The sequence below is a fragment of the Cyprinus carpio genome, chromosome B24 (assembly GCF_018340385.1).
Source record: "Cyprinus carpio isolate SPL01 chromosome B24, ASM1834038v1, whole genome shotgun sequence".
Classification (NCBI taxonomy): Eukaryota; Metazoa; Chordata; class Actinopteri; order Cypriniformes; family Cyprinidae; genus Cyprinus; species Cyprinus carpio.
The window spans coordinates 20,714,085-20,731,841 of NC_056620.1; the positions used below are offsets into that span (position 1 = coordinate 20,714,085).

Consider the following 17,757-nt stretch of genomic DNA (forward strand, 5'->3'; position numbering starts at 1 on the left):
ATTATGCTGCCTTAATAAGGTGGGATCACATGTAACCCACATGAAAAACAATCACGTAATGCATTGTGGTTTTCTTCCAAAAATGTGATCAGAAAATGGTTTTATCTATTCATAAAGCACTTTTTCACCCATTATTTGAGTGTTATTTGTGCAACTGCTAATGTCAGGTTTCAAATAGAAATCAACTGCAAGCATCCGTCTCCTATTTGTGTGCCGTGTGAATAACCATTAACAAAGTTTGTGGCCATGAAGAGCATTTCAGATCAGTCACTTACAGTATGAGCTTCCATTTTAGCTATAGGATGCTGCCTCAGAAGCTTGCAGCCTAAGCAGACAGCGAAGCAGCGCACTAGGGTTTCTAACAGAGCTGCAGTGCCTCGTCAAATGGACATTAGACTGTTAATTGGGCACGATACAGCGAACGTACGCTGTGTGTGATGCTCACTGTGCCAATGGGAGTCGATTTAAGATCTAAATATACTCCTGTTTTCACTTGCCATCTGTGAAAACCTTCAGACACACACACACACACATATTGCTCTGGGTGTTAAAGGGATCTCTTCCTGTGCAATATAATCCCTAAATGCTATTCACTGTTCTTAGAGGTGTGTGTGTGTGTGTGTGTGTGTGTGTGTGTGTGTGTGTGTGTGTGTGTGTGTGTGTGTGTGCACCGACCTGCCCTGCTCTAATGCTGTTTGCATGAGGCTATTTGCTCAGAGTCAAAGTCAGTATCAGACTTCTGAAGTCTCTGTGAAGGATCTCTGTGAGTTCTCTTTCTCTCTCTCTTCTCTGTCTCTCTATCTCCTGTTGTCTTACTCCATGTCCTCTTGTTCGTCTTGTATGTTTATGGTCTTATGTGTGTGTTCAAACTGGTCAATTGTCGTGTGAATTCAGTTGGACAAAGTTCATCAGTGCCCCTTTTTCTGTTCTAGTTAGAGCAACTACATTAGTTTCAGTTATTTTTATTTGACACTAGAAACAAAAATAAAACACCTCACGTATTGATAATAAAGGGGGCATATCAAATAAAAGAATCAAATATTATTAAATCTTTTGTGATAAACCAGTTTTAATATAATATATTTTAATATAAGAGCATTTTGAAGTTTATTTATTTTTTTTAAAATATTTTTGTATTGTTTTTTAAACTTTATTATTATTATTTAATAATTATTTATTTAATAAATAGTTTATTTATTTTTATTGTTCTATATTTGTTTGTAAAATGATTACAAGTTCATAAAAATAATTTATATAGATATAATGAATTGCATATTCCTTACTCTTTTAAGATAAAACATTTATTTTTAACATTTTTATTTTTAAAAACCTTAAAAATTATTTTGTTATTTATTTATTTTAATATTGATTTTAATAAATCTAGCAAATTGCTATTGAACTTGACAGTCAGCGATCACCACGCGTTTTTATATATATATATAAACTTTTTTTTACATTTATACATAACAAATAAAAAAATAGCATGACCCCTTTATTGATTTATTAATATTTTATTATTATTGAAGCACTTAAACTGTTTTCAGTTTTTAGGAAGGTGTAAAGCACAGTTGTCTTGTACATAACCATCTCTCAATTTATTAATATTTCCATTTAAATTGTAACCTAATTTGGCATTACAAGGTCAAAGTGAGAACCTGTATGAGATATGCCTTGAGAGCAGAACATTTTTCAGAACTACACAGGTGTGCTCTAGTTCCGTCAAGGCAACAGCATGAAGGTCTATATTTAGTCTGTATATAGTGAACCTGTTATGCTTTACAAATAGAGGTGTAAATATTTACACTGATGGTTCGATTCAGTTATGATCCTTTCTAAATGACGCAGTGCATCATGATATCTGCATTTAAGTCACAACTTGGTTCAGTTAAATTGGTATGATTCGTAATTATTTCATTACAATTGAGCATGTTCTTTTCAGAATTAGATTTGCTGGATTTTAATCAGTAAAAATTGGTATTTTGCATAGTAATTGATAGTAATTATAATAAATTCAAAAATTCTGAAATCAGTCCATTAAATTATAATTGTTAAATTGATGCATTTATCAAGTCTAGTAATGAATCATTCATAAACTACAATGACAGAGGCCTTCTCATTATATCACTCAACTCATTTCATATTTCTCTCTCTCTCACACACACACACTCACACACACACACAAACACTCCTTCCATGTCTATGCATGTAGATATTAATGTTGCATGTTTGTGTTTCTACTGCAAATGTGCATTTCTTGTCTGCAAATATCACAACTTCAATCATTTAGAAACCCATTTTGACATAAACAACATTACAGGCCACCTACTCATTGTCTAAATACAAACGTCTCTATTATTATACATGGTGCCGTCTTCTTAAAGGTTAACAAGTGGCACTGTTTAAGGACTAGTTTGATAACACAGTCCAGTATCAGCGCAGTGGATCTGTTCTCCAGTTACAGCAGATTTCTAGCGCTGAGCGGCCCGTCATGGTTGTGGTGTTCAGTGTTCTGGTCACAAGCCGATCGATAGAGCTTAATTGTGGGTAATGTGAGCTCTCTCTGTCTCTAACAGCCCAGTGGTCGATAAGCCGTATACCGTCTGGAAGAGCTTTTCATTGCAGGTTATACATGGGACCTTCATAGCAACATATATGACATAAACTAGAGCTGGGTACTGACACAAATGTAATGATTCTGTTTGATTCGACTCGACTCGATTTTGATTCACAAGCATGCAATTCGATTCAATCTGTTTCAATATCAATTCATTTGGATATATATCAGGTACAGTACATGTTATTTAAGGAAAAAACTAATGCTGTAAACTATACATGGAACACTGTCAGTTGATACATTACTGTAACGTTCAAGGTTAAAATTAACAACTGATGTGTATACAAACATCTGAACTGCACATAAGGAAGTTTGTATACTAATAATGTTATATTATAATAATAACATTTTAATGTATATTATGTTGTTTATACTCCAGTTGGCTGTTGATTACATCAATATTTTTAAAGGTAAAACTTGTTGTTGTTGTTTTGTGACGTATTTATTCAAATATACAATAAGTATTGAAGAATAGATTAAGTAAAAATATAATGAATATGTACAGTGCATATTCTTAATAAAATGCTCCTCTCTAGGCTAATTTTCCTAGCTAACTATTTAGCCAAGGCCATTGAATGGCTTTTCTGAGGTAAACAAAACGTATGTCATATAAAGTTTTTTGTTTAAAGTGCCCCAATTATGGATTTGTAAAAAAAATGACCTTTCATGTAGTGTGCAACACAGCTCTAAGTGAATTAAAAAGTGAAAGTGCATCGTTTATGAAATGATTGTCTCTCAAAAGAAAGTGTCGACTCTGAATCATTGAAACGAGTCGTTTTTAAAACGAATCCCAAGACGTTTCATGCTGACGTCAACATGAAACATTAGCATATTGCCTGCCTACTTGTTGGTCTTTTCGTGTTAGTCTGAATGAAAATGCAAGTTCATTCTTTGCCACTAGATGCCGCTTTTGGAACGGTAAAAAAAATAACGGTTTCCACAGAAATGATGTACCCAAAGCAGCACTGCAATCACAAACACTGATTTTCAGGCATTACAGGCAAGATTAAATGAAAATGAGACCAATCGGACCAATCACCGCAGATTAGTGTCAGTCATAGGAGGGGTTTTGAAAAGTTAATCGTTGAGCGAATTGTTTAGGAGTCGTTGAGCAAGTAAGGTAAAAATAAATGCATATTATAAGACAATGAAAGTGTTTTTTGACCTTGCATGCTTGTCAACCTGTTGTTGGGGACTCCCAAAACTAAAATATGAACCTTTCATTACCCATAATAGGGGCACTTTAACATTACAAGCTTTTAAATCACCTGGCATAAAAACTTGTTTTTGACAGATTTATTCAAACATAAATTAAGTATTAAAGAACAGTAAAGTACAAATATAATGAGCAAGTAACAGTGCATATTTTTATAAAAATATTCCTGTCTAGAGTTATTCTGGCTTTTCTGAGGTAAATGTAACGTAGGCTACATGACGTTGTTTACGAGGTGTTTTATTGACATCTTTACGCGGTTGAAACTGATTGAGCAATTACATGTGACATGATACATTTCAGTAAGTTGACTGTACCTTTGATGATCATTCATGTTTAGTTTGTGTTGTAATGATAGAGGAAGAGATGATCTCACTCGCGTTCCTCGCGGCCGTAATGTAGCCTCACGCCACATTAAAGAGCACCGAAATTCATTATAATTTCGTAATAAAACGCACGTAATTTGGAAGCTGAAACTTTATTTTATACCAGACATAAAAAGACACAACGCTTACTGTGATTTGGGATTTAAGAATTGATGTCAGTTCAACCAAAATCGATATTTTCAATTCAGACGATAACAACTGACTAATATTGCCTCAACGTCTCAGGTAACACGTTTTGCTAACATTTTCATTGTTATTAAAAAAAAAAAAATTATTAATGTTCTTTGAACTTGCTAAAACGTCCAGTTTTTTTAATGTTTAAAAAAAAATTCTTGGTTAAACGAACATTAAGTGAACATTCCATTTTATCATTTCAAAAACACTATTAAAATGTTACTTTTGAATATTCTCTGAAACTAGTATAAACATTTAAAAACCCTTGTCCAAAATTTTTTTTTAAATAAATTAAATTAACAATGTATAATTTTTTGTGCTAACAATTTGGGAACATTATAAAAAAGCTTTGCATAAACGTTCAGTTGACATCACTAGAAGAGCGTTTGTTTATAACTTTGAGAGAACCTTGCCAAAACGTTCTGAGAACATTCCCTGTTTGCTGAGGTATCTTCATCATCATCACTTAATGACTGCTGCTGGTGGTCACATGCACATCACATTAGGGCATCTAAATGTGGTTTTGATATTTGCACACCCCCTTTTTGTTCTTTCATGTCATTCACTCTCTTTTTAACTCTCCACTGTGTGACTAACACTCATCTCATCCTTCATTCGCCTCCAGGCCGTCAGTGCAGCGCCAGAGTTTCTAATGCGTGACTGTGGGTAGGTACATCAACTGTCTTAAATTGTTCCTCACATGTTCAAACAGGAAACACTTCTTTATGAGGTTTTCCTGGTTCACAGTAGGTATGCAAATCTTGTTGCTCACATCCTACTGGACATTTTGAACATGATAAAAATGAAAAATATTGTGTGTATGATAAACTATAAAGCACATACTTTAGCAAGTGAGCTGGTTGCATTGTGTGCATTTAACATGATAAAGGTGTTGGAATTCAAGCATTTATTCTATTGTGTTGCATATTTCATAATATAGTGTAATATATAGGAATAAATAGGCAGTATACTGTATGTAGGAATGTGCTATATAAACCATTTTATGTATTAATGGGAATGCTTTAGTAGATATACACACCTAAAGACAACATGAAATGTCATATAGAGGAGTGTGGAGTGTCATATAGAGTGAAATGGTGTTTTGGTATAGAAAATAATAATGTAGAACAGGACTTTATTTTGTCCATCTGGATTCATTTGGATCATAAAAAGTGGGTGTTTATACCTAAACACTAAGCTATGATATTTATAAAAATATAATCAGTTTAAAAATCAGATTTAAAAATATTAGATAATTTATATATTTATAAATCATATATAATATACAAAGATATAATAATAATAATAATAATAATAATAATAATAATAATACAAATTAAAGTATGTAAATTATTAAAGTAGTCATTTGATGTGATAGTAATTAAAATATTATATATTATATTTTTTCAGTAATATTTCATATATATATATATATATATATATATATATATATATATACTGTACACTGTGTGTGTGTGTGTGTGTGTGTATAATCTTATTACATTATATTTTAAACATGTCAATATTTATAATTACAATAATATAGCATACAAACATTTATATTTATTTAAAAACAAAAAGTAAAATCTATACTAAAAAAGTATTGTAAAGACCAGGTATATTTACTAATAAAGTAAACACGTTCCATTTTAATTTCATGTTGTCTTTAATATATGCATGTTTGCTTTTTTTTACCACACTGTCACGTAAACATCCCGTTGTTTTAGTGTTGTGAGGCGATACACTCTCACACACCCTCCTTCTTCCATCGAGTATCCATCAATCCCATGAAATATATTCACTCTTCCTGTCTTATTCCACCCTCACTAATGCGCTCTGTCTCCTGAGGAATCGTTTTAAAAGCTCTTACTAGACAAACATAAAAAAGGACGTGTGGCTGCTCTTGACCAGGCAAAGCGGTAAAAGAATCCGCTTGTTTTTGTTGCTCTGTTGTCCAAACTGACAGATACAGTGCAGGTTGTGTGCTACTGAAGTACACCTGTAGTATGTGATCAGACTGTGAGCGTGCTGTACTTTAATATGAGCGCTGGGTGTTCTGCATGTAGAGGTTGTTGGTTTTAATAAACAGGAAGCTGCTGTTTTGTTTTTAATGCAAGTGGACAAACTCCACTTTTAGGCCAAAAGGGTATTTTATATAAGTTTATGGCAAGCCGTTTTAACTTTTATTCATTCTCAGGATATGAATTCTTGATCTCAACAATTACATTTTCACTAGTTAAAATGCTTAGTACTGATATTTGGAATTAAATTTCAACTAGTAAAAAATTTCATTCTTGATATCTGTAATTGTATTTTCACTAGTTAATGTCACCATAGGCTGCCATTCAAATTTAATTGTTGAGATCAATAATTACCTTGTTACTAGTAAAAATGTGAATTCTTGATATCAAGAATTCAGTTGTTTCTAGATGAAATGTTAATCTGTAAATGTATTTCAACGTTACATTTGTTATTTCTAATATCAAAATGTATTCCTGATATCAATATAATTTGTGAAATCTAAAATGGCTTACTAGTAACAATCACACTTATGATATCAGAAATTAACATTGTCACTAGTGACAGTCGAATTATTCATATCAAAAATGAACATTTTAACTACAGTAGTAGCAACTGAATTGTTGATATCAAGAATTGACATCTGTACTAGTAACCACGTGATTACTGATATCAAAAATAAAGGTTTTTACTAGTAAGAATTGTTTTTCTGATTAAAACAAAATTGAAATTTCAACTAGTGAGAAATCAATTCTTGAAATCAACAATTGATTATGAATGGCAGCCTATGGTCACATTTAACTAGTGAAAATACAATTGCAGATATCAAGAATTATAATTTTGACTAGTTGAAATTTAATTCCTGATATCAAGAATTAGCATTTTAACTAGTAAAAAAAAAAAAAATATTGATGTCAAGAATTAACATTTTTACTAGTGAAAATTAAATTGTTGAAATCAAAAATTACAATTGTTACTAGTAGAAATCTAAATCCTGATACCAGTGATTAGCATTTTAACTAGTAAAAATGTAATTGTTGATATCAAGAATTCATACCCTGCAATGGCTTGCCTATTGCCATTCCCAGGATATAAATTCTTGATATCAAGAATAATATTATTTACTATCTAGCTGTCTGTCTCTCTCTCTCTATCTATCTATCTCTCTGACCTGAAGCTGAAACTGACAGTAGAAGAAGACAGTTATGTTATATCTTGCTATGGCACCCCTTGTGGTGAATAGTAGGTGTATTTTGTAGTGTATTTTGTAGTGTGGTTCTGTACATGTTTGAACACAACTACTCACAGAATATAGAATTCATAGCAGCATGAGTAGGAAAAAATTCTATGCAAATTACTTGTAAAACCATTCTTGTATACATTTAATTGAATAATTTGTGAAACCATTCTTGCTACATTGTTGCTTTAAATTGATTGCAAAACATGGACATTAATTAAATTATCCATAAAACCATTCTTACTAAAACGTTGCATCTCGTATGCATCTCAAATGTTAAATCTCGTATGCATTGACTAATTTATAAAAAAGCAAGCAAAAAAAAAACGTAATTTGTTGCACTGAATTGTTCATAATGCAACAATTTACAAAAGAATGGCTTTTACAAACTAGTTACACAGAAATTAATTTTGTACCATCGACTTCATAGTATTTTGTGTGCACATGTGATGTGTATGGCTGTGTTTGTTTGTGATTGAGTGCACATTTATGTGGAAATAGAGAAGAAATAGAGAAGCCATAAGTGTGTGTGTGTGTGGTGCATATTATATCAGACCTGACTCAGCAAATTTCTGTCTAAATGTGTCTGTGTGTGTTCAAGCTTTCTGAGGAAAGTTTCCTTGTCTTTCCTTGTTTCTAGAAAAAAACATTTTTCTGTGGTTAGTGTGCGGCAAACCTTTCCCACATTCACCTCTTCCTCTCCCAAATAAACACACACATATTGGGAGAAACAGGGAGAGAGACAGATAAACGGGTCTGATATGTGGGTTAAAGGTTGCTGCTAGTCACTTCACTTGAATGATTGGTCACAAAAGCCTGACTATAAACTCACTAAAGCTCAATGTAACAAACATAATTCTGAATTACTGTAATTATAGGTTTCTAGGCAGCTACATGTAGATATATTACCATTTTTGCATATTTAATTGTAGCTGACAACTTTTAGATCAGGTTTTATATAAATAAAACTTACCATTAGTTGCTTAATATTTTGCATAAGAATATAGATGTGAATTCATGTAATGTTTAGATATTTTCCTATCAGCAGCAAACCCATATATGTAGGCATTTTGGTGCAATGAGTGTGAAAATGTAACTGGCATGTAAACGTATGTGTTGCCATCTCGTAATTACGGTAATTCTGACACTACGTGAATGCAGCAGGAGTGCTATAGACCCGTTTTGGTCATTATTATGTTTTACAAATGCAGGCTTTATGAGCTCCCAGTCAAGTGAAGTATAATAGGATGTTCAGGAGGTTGTCAGAGGAACCAGCCAGCAGTCCACGAGAGCATATCTCAACTGCAGAGTATTAATCAGCATCTTAGAGTGAAATTTGATGGTACAGAAATGATTGGATGAGAATTACTCCAGTAATTACTGCAACAATCAGTCTGTTCCAAAACCTAGTGAGTCACCTAGACATACTTCTTGTGTATATTATGGGCACTATATAATTAAATAAATATTTGTTTTATTATCTATTTATTTGTTTGGTTGGTTGTTTAATACCAAAATGTATCTTTGTAAAATATATTTTTAGCTTTTAGCTTTGGAGCAACACTATAGAAATAAAATATTTATTTGTATTTATTTACTGCCTGTTTAATACCACCATTGTTCACTATATTTTTTGGTCTTGTGCTTTGAAAAGGCACTATATAAACTTTAGACCATGAGCTTTTTTAATATATTTATTTATAAAATTTATTGATATGATATATTTTTGACCTTGAGCTTTGGTAAAGCACTATATAAATTCAATTAATTTATTTATTTACAAAATCTATCTATCTGAATAAGATGTGTAATAAGATATGTACTTAAATCACAGACCCTACATAAATTAATAACATCTATTTATTTATTCCAAAATGTATCAATACAAAATAAAATAATACTTTACCCAATAATTAATATTAATGTCTCAAGTCGTAAGCTTAACAGTTCATTAGGTTTTGGTACAAAGAATTTTTATTTTTTTTTTATAAATTGCCACTAACAATCATTTTATAAGGTTTTTTATGCTCATAAATCTGTTGAAATGCTTCACAAACGCTGCCGTGGTTTCCTCGACAATCTCCTACAGTTTGGCCGAGAAAGACTCTTCTGTCTTATTTGTTGTCTAGTCTTACTCTACACTGCCCTGCTTAACTACCACTGGTTAACTGAAACATCTTTACCACTTCCAAAATATAAAACAATCCAGCTGGTGTTTTCTTCAACCAGTGGCAATGTGTGAACGTTTATGTGTGGAGTATTTGTTTCTGGAAAACTCGTTGTTTTTATGTCGTGGAATTTTTTTAGAAAACCAATGTATGACGAATTTCATAACTCTCATTTTCCTGTTTTGTCCTGTGTGTGTCTTCTGTCTGTCTGTCTTTTACGTGTTCACCTTTAATTTCACATTTGTCTCACTTTATACTTACTTACGTTTATTAAACGTTTCCATTTGTTTCGTTCCTTTACCCATAAATCATTTTCTGTCTGCCACATCAATATATTAACCGAACATGTAACACCCAACCCATCGTCCATGCTGTTTAATCTAAAAACACACATCTTAAAATTAATTTAACCTGTCACTTACGATTAAACTTGGTAATACGATCTGCCAGCTACGGGTTACGAGAAATCTCGCAGCCTGAACAACATATCAGGAATGGCGGGGTCTTCCCTGCGTTTGACCCCCATCACCAGCACGCCCTTTGACCCTTACGAGGCCCCGGGACCCCTCCGTCGCTGCCGCTCACCCATTCCCTCCATTTTGTAGCAGAAAAAGCGGAAAGAGTGACAGAATGACTCAGGAAAGGAGGAGAGAAAGGCAGGACAGCTTCACACTCACATTCATAGCAATAACCACGCCAGTAGATACACTAAACAGAGCTGTTTGTGAGTGACCACGGGTCATGTTAGTTACGAACTGAACTTGGCAGTTTAACCAGGTCAACAACTGTACATATGTTTATGAACAGAAGGAAGTGCTTTGTTTTTTCCCCACGCTTTCTGGGTTAGACAACATGTTAAACATATGATTTTGATGCTCAAGGTAGATAAATTAATGCATTTTCTTTTCGAATACTGTTCCATTTCCCTCAAACTCTGAATTAAGATGAACATTACTGTGAATACATGCAATTCTGGACTGTAGAAAACTCCAGAATTTTTTAATGCAAGAATAATGTACATATGCAATCATTAATCTGCAAATAGGGGTTAAAAATTAAGTGCATCACACTCATACGTGTATGCTTTGTTTGTATTTGTCTTTGAACTGAAATAATTTAGCTTATTTGCAAAACTATTGAATCAAAATTGAATGGGTGAATCTGGCAAATTGATTATTTGAGCTGTGATAATACAGTCTCTCCATGACCGTTTATTTTATTTTGCACATGGTCCTCATCATTGTTTGTTTGTTTAATCATATGCATACTGTGTTTTGCCCATTATAACATGTTGCCAAATTTCGCCCACCTCTGAGCAAAGACTTGCGATCCAAAAACTGTACATGAGGAGCAAAAAAAGAACATCTGATGGAATTATTTCCCTTTGATTGCCATTGCACACTGTGTTTGTGATGTGTTAGTGTTAGATTTTAAGATGATGCTCCAAAAAAAAAAAAATGCTCATTCACCCATATATATGCAAAATGTGCAATATTCCATCCTTATTCAAAATGCTGCAAACGTACGCACATGTGGTTTTATAAATGTATGTGCAAGATAATTAATCTTGATGAAAAGGTTAAAATAATGGAAGATGACGAAGAGGATGTGTTGATGACTTTAAGAGCATTTCTTGTTTGTCTCGTCAATGTTAGTGTCCTGCTGTTGTTGTTTTTTATTATATTTTGAATGTTTTTCAAAGACCAGTTGTTTTTGTTTTCAAAAACATTACATGACAGTTTCATTTGTATATGATATATACGTCAGTGTTACTGTGTTTCTTTTTGGATAAATAGACAAAAAATATATGTATATGTATTCAGGTCGATGTGACCTAGTGCTTCCAGAATCATTAACAAAAAAGGTGATACTAAGTAAATAAGCCATTTCTGAGAATAATACTTCCCTGAAATAGCAAAAACAGAGAAAATAACATGTTGCAATAATTGCAAAGTTGTAGTATATAGGGAACTGTATGTTATCTAGTTCTTAATCATTAAATGTGATTTAGTTTCCCAATGGAGAACAACCCACTGCTGAGACAGTTAATATATCAGTAAGGAGCCATATTGTTTTAAACATGGCTCCTCGATCATGCAAACCTGGATCCTACGATGTACCCGGCGTTGTGCAAGATTCAATCCTCCAAAGTGATTTCGATTTCCAATTCAGGATTGGTACAGTTTCTATGATAAGAAAGTTTGGCAAGTTAGAATGACCCAGTTAAGAAAAAGGTATTATCTGATGAAGTCAAAGGACATGAAAAAAGTATAAAAAGAAAAAAATATACACTACCATTCAAAAGTTTTTTTTTTTTTTTTTAAGAAATAATACTTTTATTCAGCAAGGATGCATGAACTGATCAAAACTGACAGTAACCAAAAGTTTTCTGTTTTAAATAATTGCTGTTCTTTTGAACTTTCTATTCATCAAAGGATCCTAAAAAATGTTATCACGGTTATATATTTTCAACATTGCTAATAATAATAAATATTTCTTGAAATTCAAAACAGCATATTAGAATGATTTCTGAAGGATCATGTGACACATTGAAGACTGGAGTAATGATGCTGAAAATACAGCTTTGATCACAGGAATAAATTACACTTCAAAATATATTCAAATAGAAACAAGTTATTTTAAATTGCAATAATATTTGCTATTTTTACCGTATTTTTTTATTTATTTTTTTTATCAAGTTAATGCAGCCTTCGTGAGCATAAGAGACTTCAAAAACATTTAAAAATCTTACCGACTCCCAACTTTTGAATGGTAACAGTAAAACTTGAATTTTAAAGTTTGAATATTCAGAACCGATAATTATGTAAAAGATAAAATAAAATAAATAGCATATATTAATGCAAAATCCACACAAACTATAAAAAATCTTTAAATATACTATAATCGTCACATTATTGTACATGCATCTGCGGAGGGATTGAATCCTGCACGACACTGGCACCAGTCCTTGTTAAAATGATTGTATTTTAACAAACACGCCAGGCCTCCTCATACACTGTGAAACCAGAGACTTTCTTCCTCTAAAACTGATTAGTCTCCATTAGTTATGGATCTCTAGTGATTAGTTAGTTGAGAAGATTCATTCTCTAGATAAAAAAATAATAATAATGTCTTTTCTCCATTTGTGAGTTGATGTTAAATTGAATATTGTGCTGTTCTTGTAGTATGCAGTTGTTTAAAATGTTAAAAAAGGACTTTTAAGAAATTATTTTTTTTCTTGTGTATACTATGTAGCTGTGCCCTATACAACACTGTCAGGTCACTGAAACACATCGAACATGTTTATATTAAAAAAGCAAGAGCCCTCTATGAGGATAATTTAGGCTACAGTGTTGTTGTAGAGACTCGTACACCGCTAGCTAGATTTAACTAGCTTCACCTATTAATGCAAAGCTTCTAGGCCCACATGATCTGTACAAATGTGTATCTACACGAGCGAATGCCCATTAAACTCACCTCTGCCTTTCTCTTTATGTATGTTGGTCGTTCTTTAAAGACTCCATGTGTTCTGTTAACATTTACTGTATGTAAACGAGTGTTTGTTTATGGTCCGTGTGTGCGTTTGGAATTTGTGTTTGCACATTAACTGTAAACTGTTATTAAAATGCACTCATTCACCCAGATTACATTCGAATGTGCAAAAACAACACAACGGTGAATTTTGACAGATTTATTGCTTCTTAACTGAACTAAAATGTACAAAATATTAGATATTGTTAATGGTTTAGGCATAATCTCAATGTTCTCATATATTGACGCCACCTGACAATAAATGATTGCGCTTACATTATTATAGTTGAATGAATTATCTGTTAACTGAATTCTTACAGTACATGCTTAACTTTTACCAGCCATCCACAGGTAAACCTTCCCCAGCTTTCTACTGTTCTCAGTTTTAATCAATAAGTTTCCTTTATCAGTGATAATGTATATTTTAAATTGATCTAAAATGTATCTGGGGTGGACTATTCCATTCCTGCTAGATCTAGAAAGTGAATTGGCCACATAAAGTGTTAATACGCAAGTGTGATCTCCAGTGTCTTCGGATTTCAGGTTAAACACTGTGTTATCGTTAATTGTAATTAGCACTTGTGTGTTTTCTCCGGGATTGGACTTTTTCACCTCTGAGAAGATACATTGCACAACCGGTGTTCAGTGCATGCAACTTCATCTTGAGATCTGTGTGTGTGTAGAAGAGTTTTAACTGTGTTCGTCTCAAATTCGTCTCTTTTTTTTCAGTAGCTTTGTATTTGTGTGATTTTCTTAAAAGCATTTCTACATCTTAAAGGAATAGTTCACCCAAAGATGAAATTTGCTTACAGTTTACTCACCCTCAGGTCATCCAGGATGTAGATGAGTTTGTTTCTTCATGGGAACAGATTTGGAGAAAATTAAGAAATACATCACTCATTCAACAATGGATACTCTGCAGTGAATGGGTGCCGTCAGAATGGGAGTCTAAACAGCTGATAGAGTAAAAAAGTCCATCTCTTGTTGTTCTCTCACACCAAAATCCACCCACATATTTGTTTAGGACTGTTTTGTCTTGTTAACATTGCTTGATCTGTGCATATTTCTCACCTGATTCATGTGAGAATTCACTGGAGAAAGCTAAATTATGGATAGAAGACTCGTATTTTAGCTTGTATAAACAGTTTGTAGTTAAAAACACAGCATTTTGCTTTACAAGATGTTAATTGATGGACTGGAGTGGTGTGGATTATTGTGATGTTTTTATCAGCTGTTTGGACTCTCATTCTGACGGCACCCATTCACTGCAGAGCATCCATTGGTGAACAAGTGCTAAATGATGAACAAAAAACACTTCTACATCTCGGATGGCATGAGGGTTGGTAAAAAAATTTCAGCAAATTTTTGGGAGAACAATTCCTTTTATGTTTTCTGTGATTTTTATTTTGAACGCTTTGCTTAATTAATGTTAATTTCTAACAAAATCATTATATCTCTGTTTTTGTCCACAGTGTTAAGTTTCTAGCATTTGGCAATTCTATTAAGGAGACACGGTTAGTCGCTGAATCCTGAAAATTTTGTCGATGGGGCCGTACCATCCACACGGGACATGTGAGGAATGTAGGAGTGGCAAGAGGGTGTGACTCGGAAACAAAAAAAGGAAACTGGAATTTTCTGAGGCCGGATCTTCACATGGTAACCAAAGCAACCTCACCGAAATTCCGGACCACTCCTCTTTCTACAGACTGACTGACTTTAAAGCAACAAAACCGAACATTGCACTGACACCTGAAAGAGAAAAAAGACTCTTGAAGGAAAGAACGAAAAACATTCCAATGTTTTAAGATCAAAACACCAGGCGTTTTGACTGCCGCACTCACCTGGGCCCTGAGTTTCTGTATATTAATCTATATGTAAGAATGAAGGACCAAGTTAGAATAATTATGTAGCATTTCTGCTAAGACCCTGTAGCATTTCTTGGCTTGGAGAACTCTCCGACAGACTTTTTACGGACTGATATTTCATTGACAGTTTGCACAGAATGACTAAAAATTGCTTAGTCATGCACAATTTTTCTTGATTTTCTTCCCCCTATCAGCATATTAGCGGCAAAATGTGTTGTTTGTGCATTGCCGTGTGGTAGTTCCCACTCCCTGTCCGAGTCTTATTAGAGTAACTTTTCTTTGTGAATGAATCTAGAGCACTGAAAAGTGAAACGCAGCACTCTGCTTTTGGTAACAGATGTACGTTGCTATTCCCAAACAGTCTTCCAGTTTTTTTCCCCGAGCGTTCGGGGGAGGCAACATTGAAAACAGTCCTGACAGACCAAAGCCCAACTGTGACCAAATAATGTATGAAAGCTAAAATGGCACAAAATAACTTAAGACGTTCCCTGTCAGATCTGAACTTTTCGTCCCTTTAAATATGAATGGATTGGCTGTTCTGCCAGGGGTGCTGTTTGTAATTCCCAAAAACACCCTTAAATTGAGGACTTTTCCCAGGGGAGGTCTCTCTCGTTCCTGATTATAGAGGTTTATTTTGTGATTTATGTAGTAGAGCTGATGCTGCCATTGATTATATATACATGCACATGCGAGTGCTTGGACCAATAATAAGTGGAAGTTTGTTTTTTCTTCATAAAGGTCAGGGAAATGCAGAGACATTCTTAAAATCTCCCTTTCTAAAAATCGTCTATACGTCTAAAACTGCCTTTTCAGAGTTTCCCTCCGTCTATCCCTGTCTTGTATTCTCTCCTATTGGCTTGACAGCATCGTTCCTTCTTAACTAATCAGAGGGAACGCAGGAGGTCATGCCAAATGAATCAAGAAGAATAAATGTACAAAAAAAGAACAAATTTATATTTTGATAAGTAGTTGCAAAAACATCTCCATGGTTCACAAGGAACGCGATTCCACCGGTGTCCAAACGCGACTGTAAAAACAACGCCGACCACCCTACGAACAGCTGCCGACTTGTACAAAAAAAGGACAAAAGAAAAGATATTAACGCGCTCTTTTGGAGAGAGGGCGCAAAAACAGAGATTGTTTCCTCGTAGACTGAACTGTGAGAAAATGGATGTCAAACTATATGAAAAAAAATACTACTTGGAGAGAAAAAAATATGAAAAAATGCATTTTTGTAACTTTGTTTACCAGCATGAGAACTTTGCATGACTGTATTTTCTGCTAGCCCTTAGTTGAAGTGGGGAGGGCTAAAATAATAATTAAAAAAGATATTAATAAAGATGTTAATAAAAATAAATAAATAAATAAACATGATATGCAATGGATATTTAAGAAAAATATATTTAAAAGAGCTATATTTTGTTTTGAAATAGGAAAAAAAAAGTGAATAAATTCTGACTGCGAGTTACACGCTGAACTGTTTTATTAGTTTAAGATTTAAAAAAAAAATCTCATTGCCACCAAAAGCGACATATCTGCTACATACTGCCCCATGTTACATTCTCGTTTGGTTTCATTTCTTCCATTGAAACGCCGCCTGGACTGTATATTTTGGTTGCGAATCTCTCTCTGTATGCCATAGGAGTCGTTTATCTCGTCTCTTATTGAAGTGTTCGGCTAATGTTTGTCTGCGTACAACATTAGTTCTCTCTGTAGCCATGATAACAACTGTGCTGATGCTAGAATCCTCTGTAAGCGGGATATGGCATCTTTTCCCACATGCATCGGGGCTGATAGCGTTTCATTCTCACTTTGAGTTCACCTGCTCTCATTGGCAATAATATGAATGATGATCCAGAGATCTGCTCGATGGAGATTGTAGCAAGGCAAAGTGGAGACTCATATCAGTCTCAGTGTCTTCCTTACGAACGGATGCAGAGTGGAAAACTGTGTTTTTGTAGAGGCATTGTGTCTCTAATCTCAGGTGAAAAATGTGAATGCTCAGTTCCGCAACGGACCTCTGCCTGCCCATGCAGCTGTTTTTCACTTTCATCTCGTCTGATTGTTTTCTTAAGTAGTATTTTTGTGTTTTTTGTTTGTGTTTTTTGTTTTAAAAGGGGGTGTGGACACAGGCATCATCCCTTGCCAATAGTCTTTAGCCTTTAGCTTAGCAAAACCACAGCTGATAGCTTATTCAATGGACGAAAGCTTTTTTTTTGGAAGATGAAAAATTTGTATTTGTGTTTTTTTGGTTTTGGATTTAGAATTGGGATGGTTAGCATTGCTAATTTGATGTCTTAAAATCACCACCCAATTTTTTTATCTTTTGTTTATTATACAACTTGTTTTTGGTCTCAAGACGCCAAGTTAAAGCTAAATCTTTAGCATTTAGCTTTAAGCGAATAAAACATCACTGTTGAGTTAAATGTGCTTATTTGTCATTCTGTAATATAGGCTACGTAATTAAAATAGCTAATTCTAATCATGCTGATTTGGTGTCCATAAATGTGCAGTTTTGCAATTTGTTTAGCAATTGTTTTTGTATCTTGG

General features: G+C 33.7%; 1 protein-coding gene across 5 annotated transcripts in view; it reads left to right on the forward strand.

Moving 5' to 3' along the window:
- The window catches only part of kcnc3b (potassium voltage-gated channel, Shaw-related subfamily, member 3b), a 61,607-nt gene extending 45,061 nt beyond the window's left edge, over nucleotides 1-16,546 (forward strand). For 2 of the 5 annotated variants that reach the window (XM_042751785.1, XM_042751787.1), the window contains 2 exons: nucleotides 5,013-5,053; nucleotides 14,815-16,546. In XM_042751785.1, coding sequence (XP_042607719.1) covers nucleotides 5,013-5,047 — 35 coding nt within the window. In that variant the 3' untranslated portion in view covers nucleotides 5,048-5,053; nucleotides 14,815-16,546. Of the gene's footprint in view, nucleotides 1-5,012; nucleotides 5,054-10,261; nucleotides 11,786-14,814 lie in introns of those variants that run through there. The other 3 variants (XM_042751783.1, XM_042751784.1, XM_042751788.1) reach the window with 2 other exon arrangements.
- The last annotated feature ends 1,211 nt before the right edge of the window (nucleotides 16,547-17,757 follow it).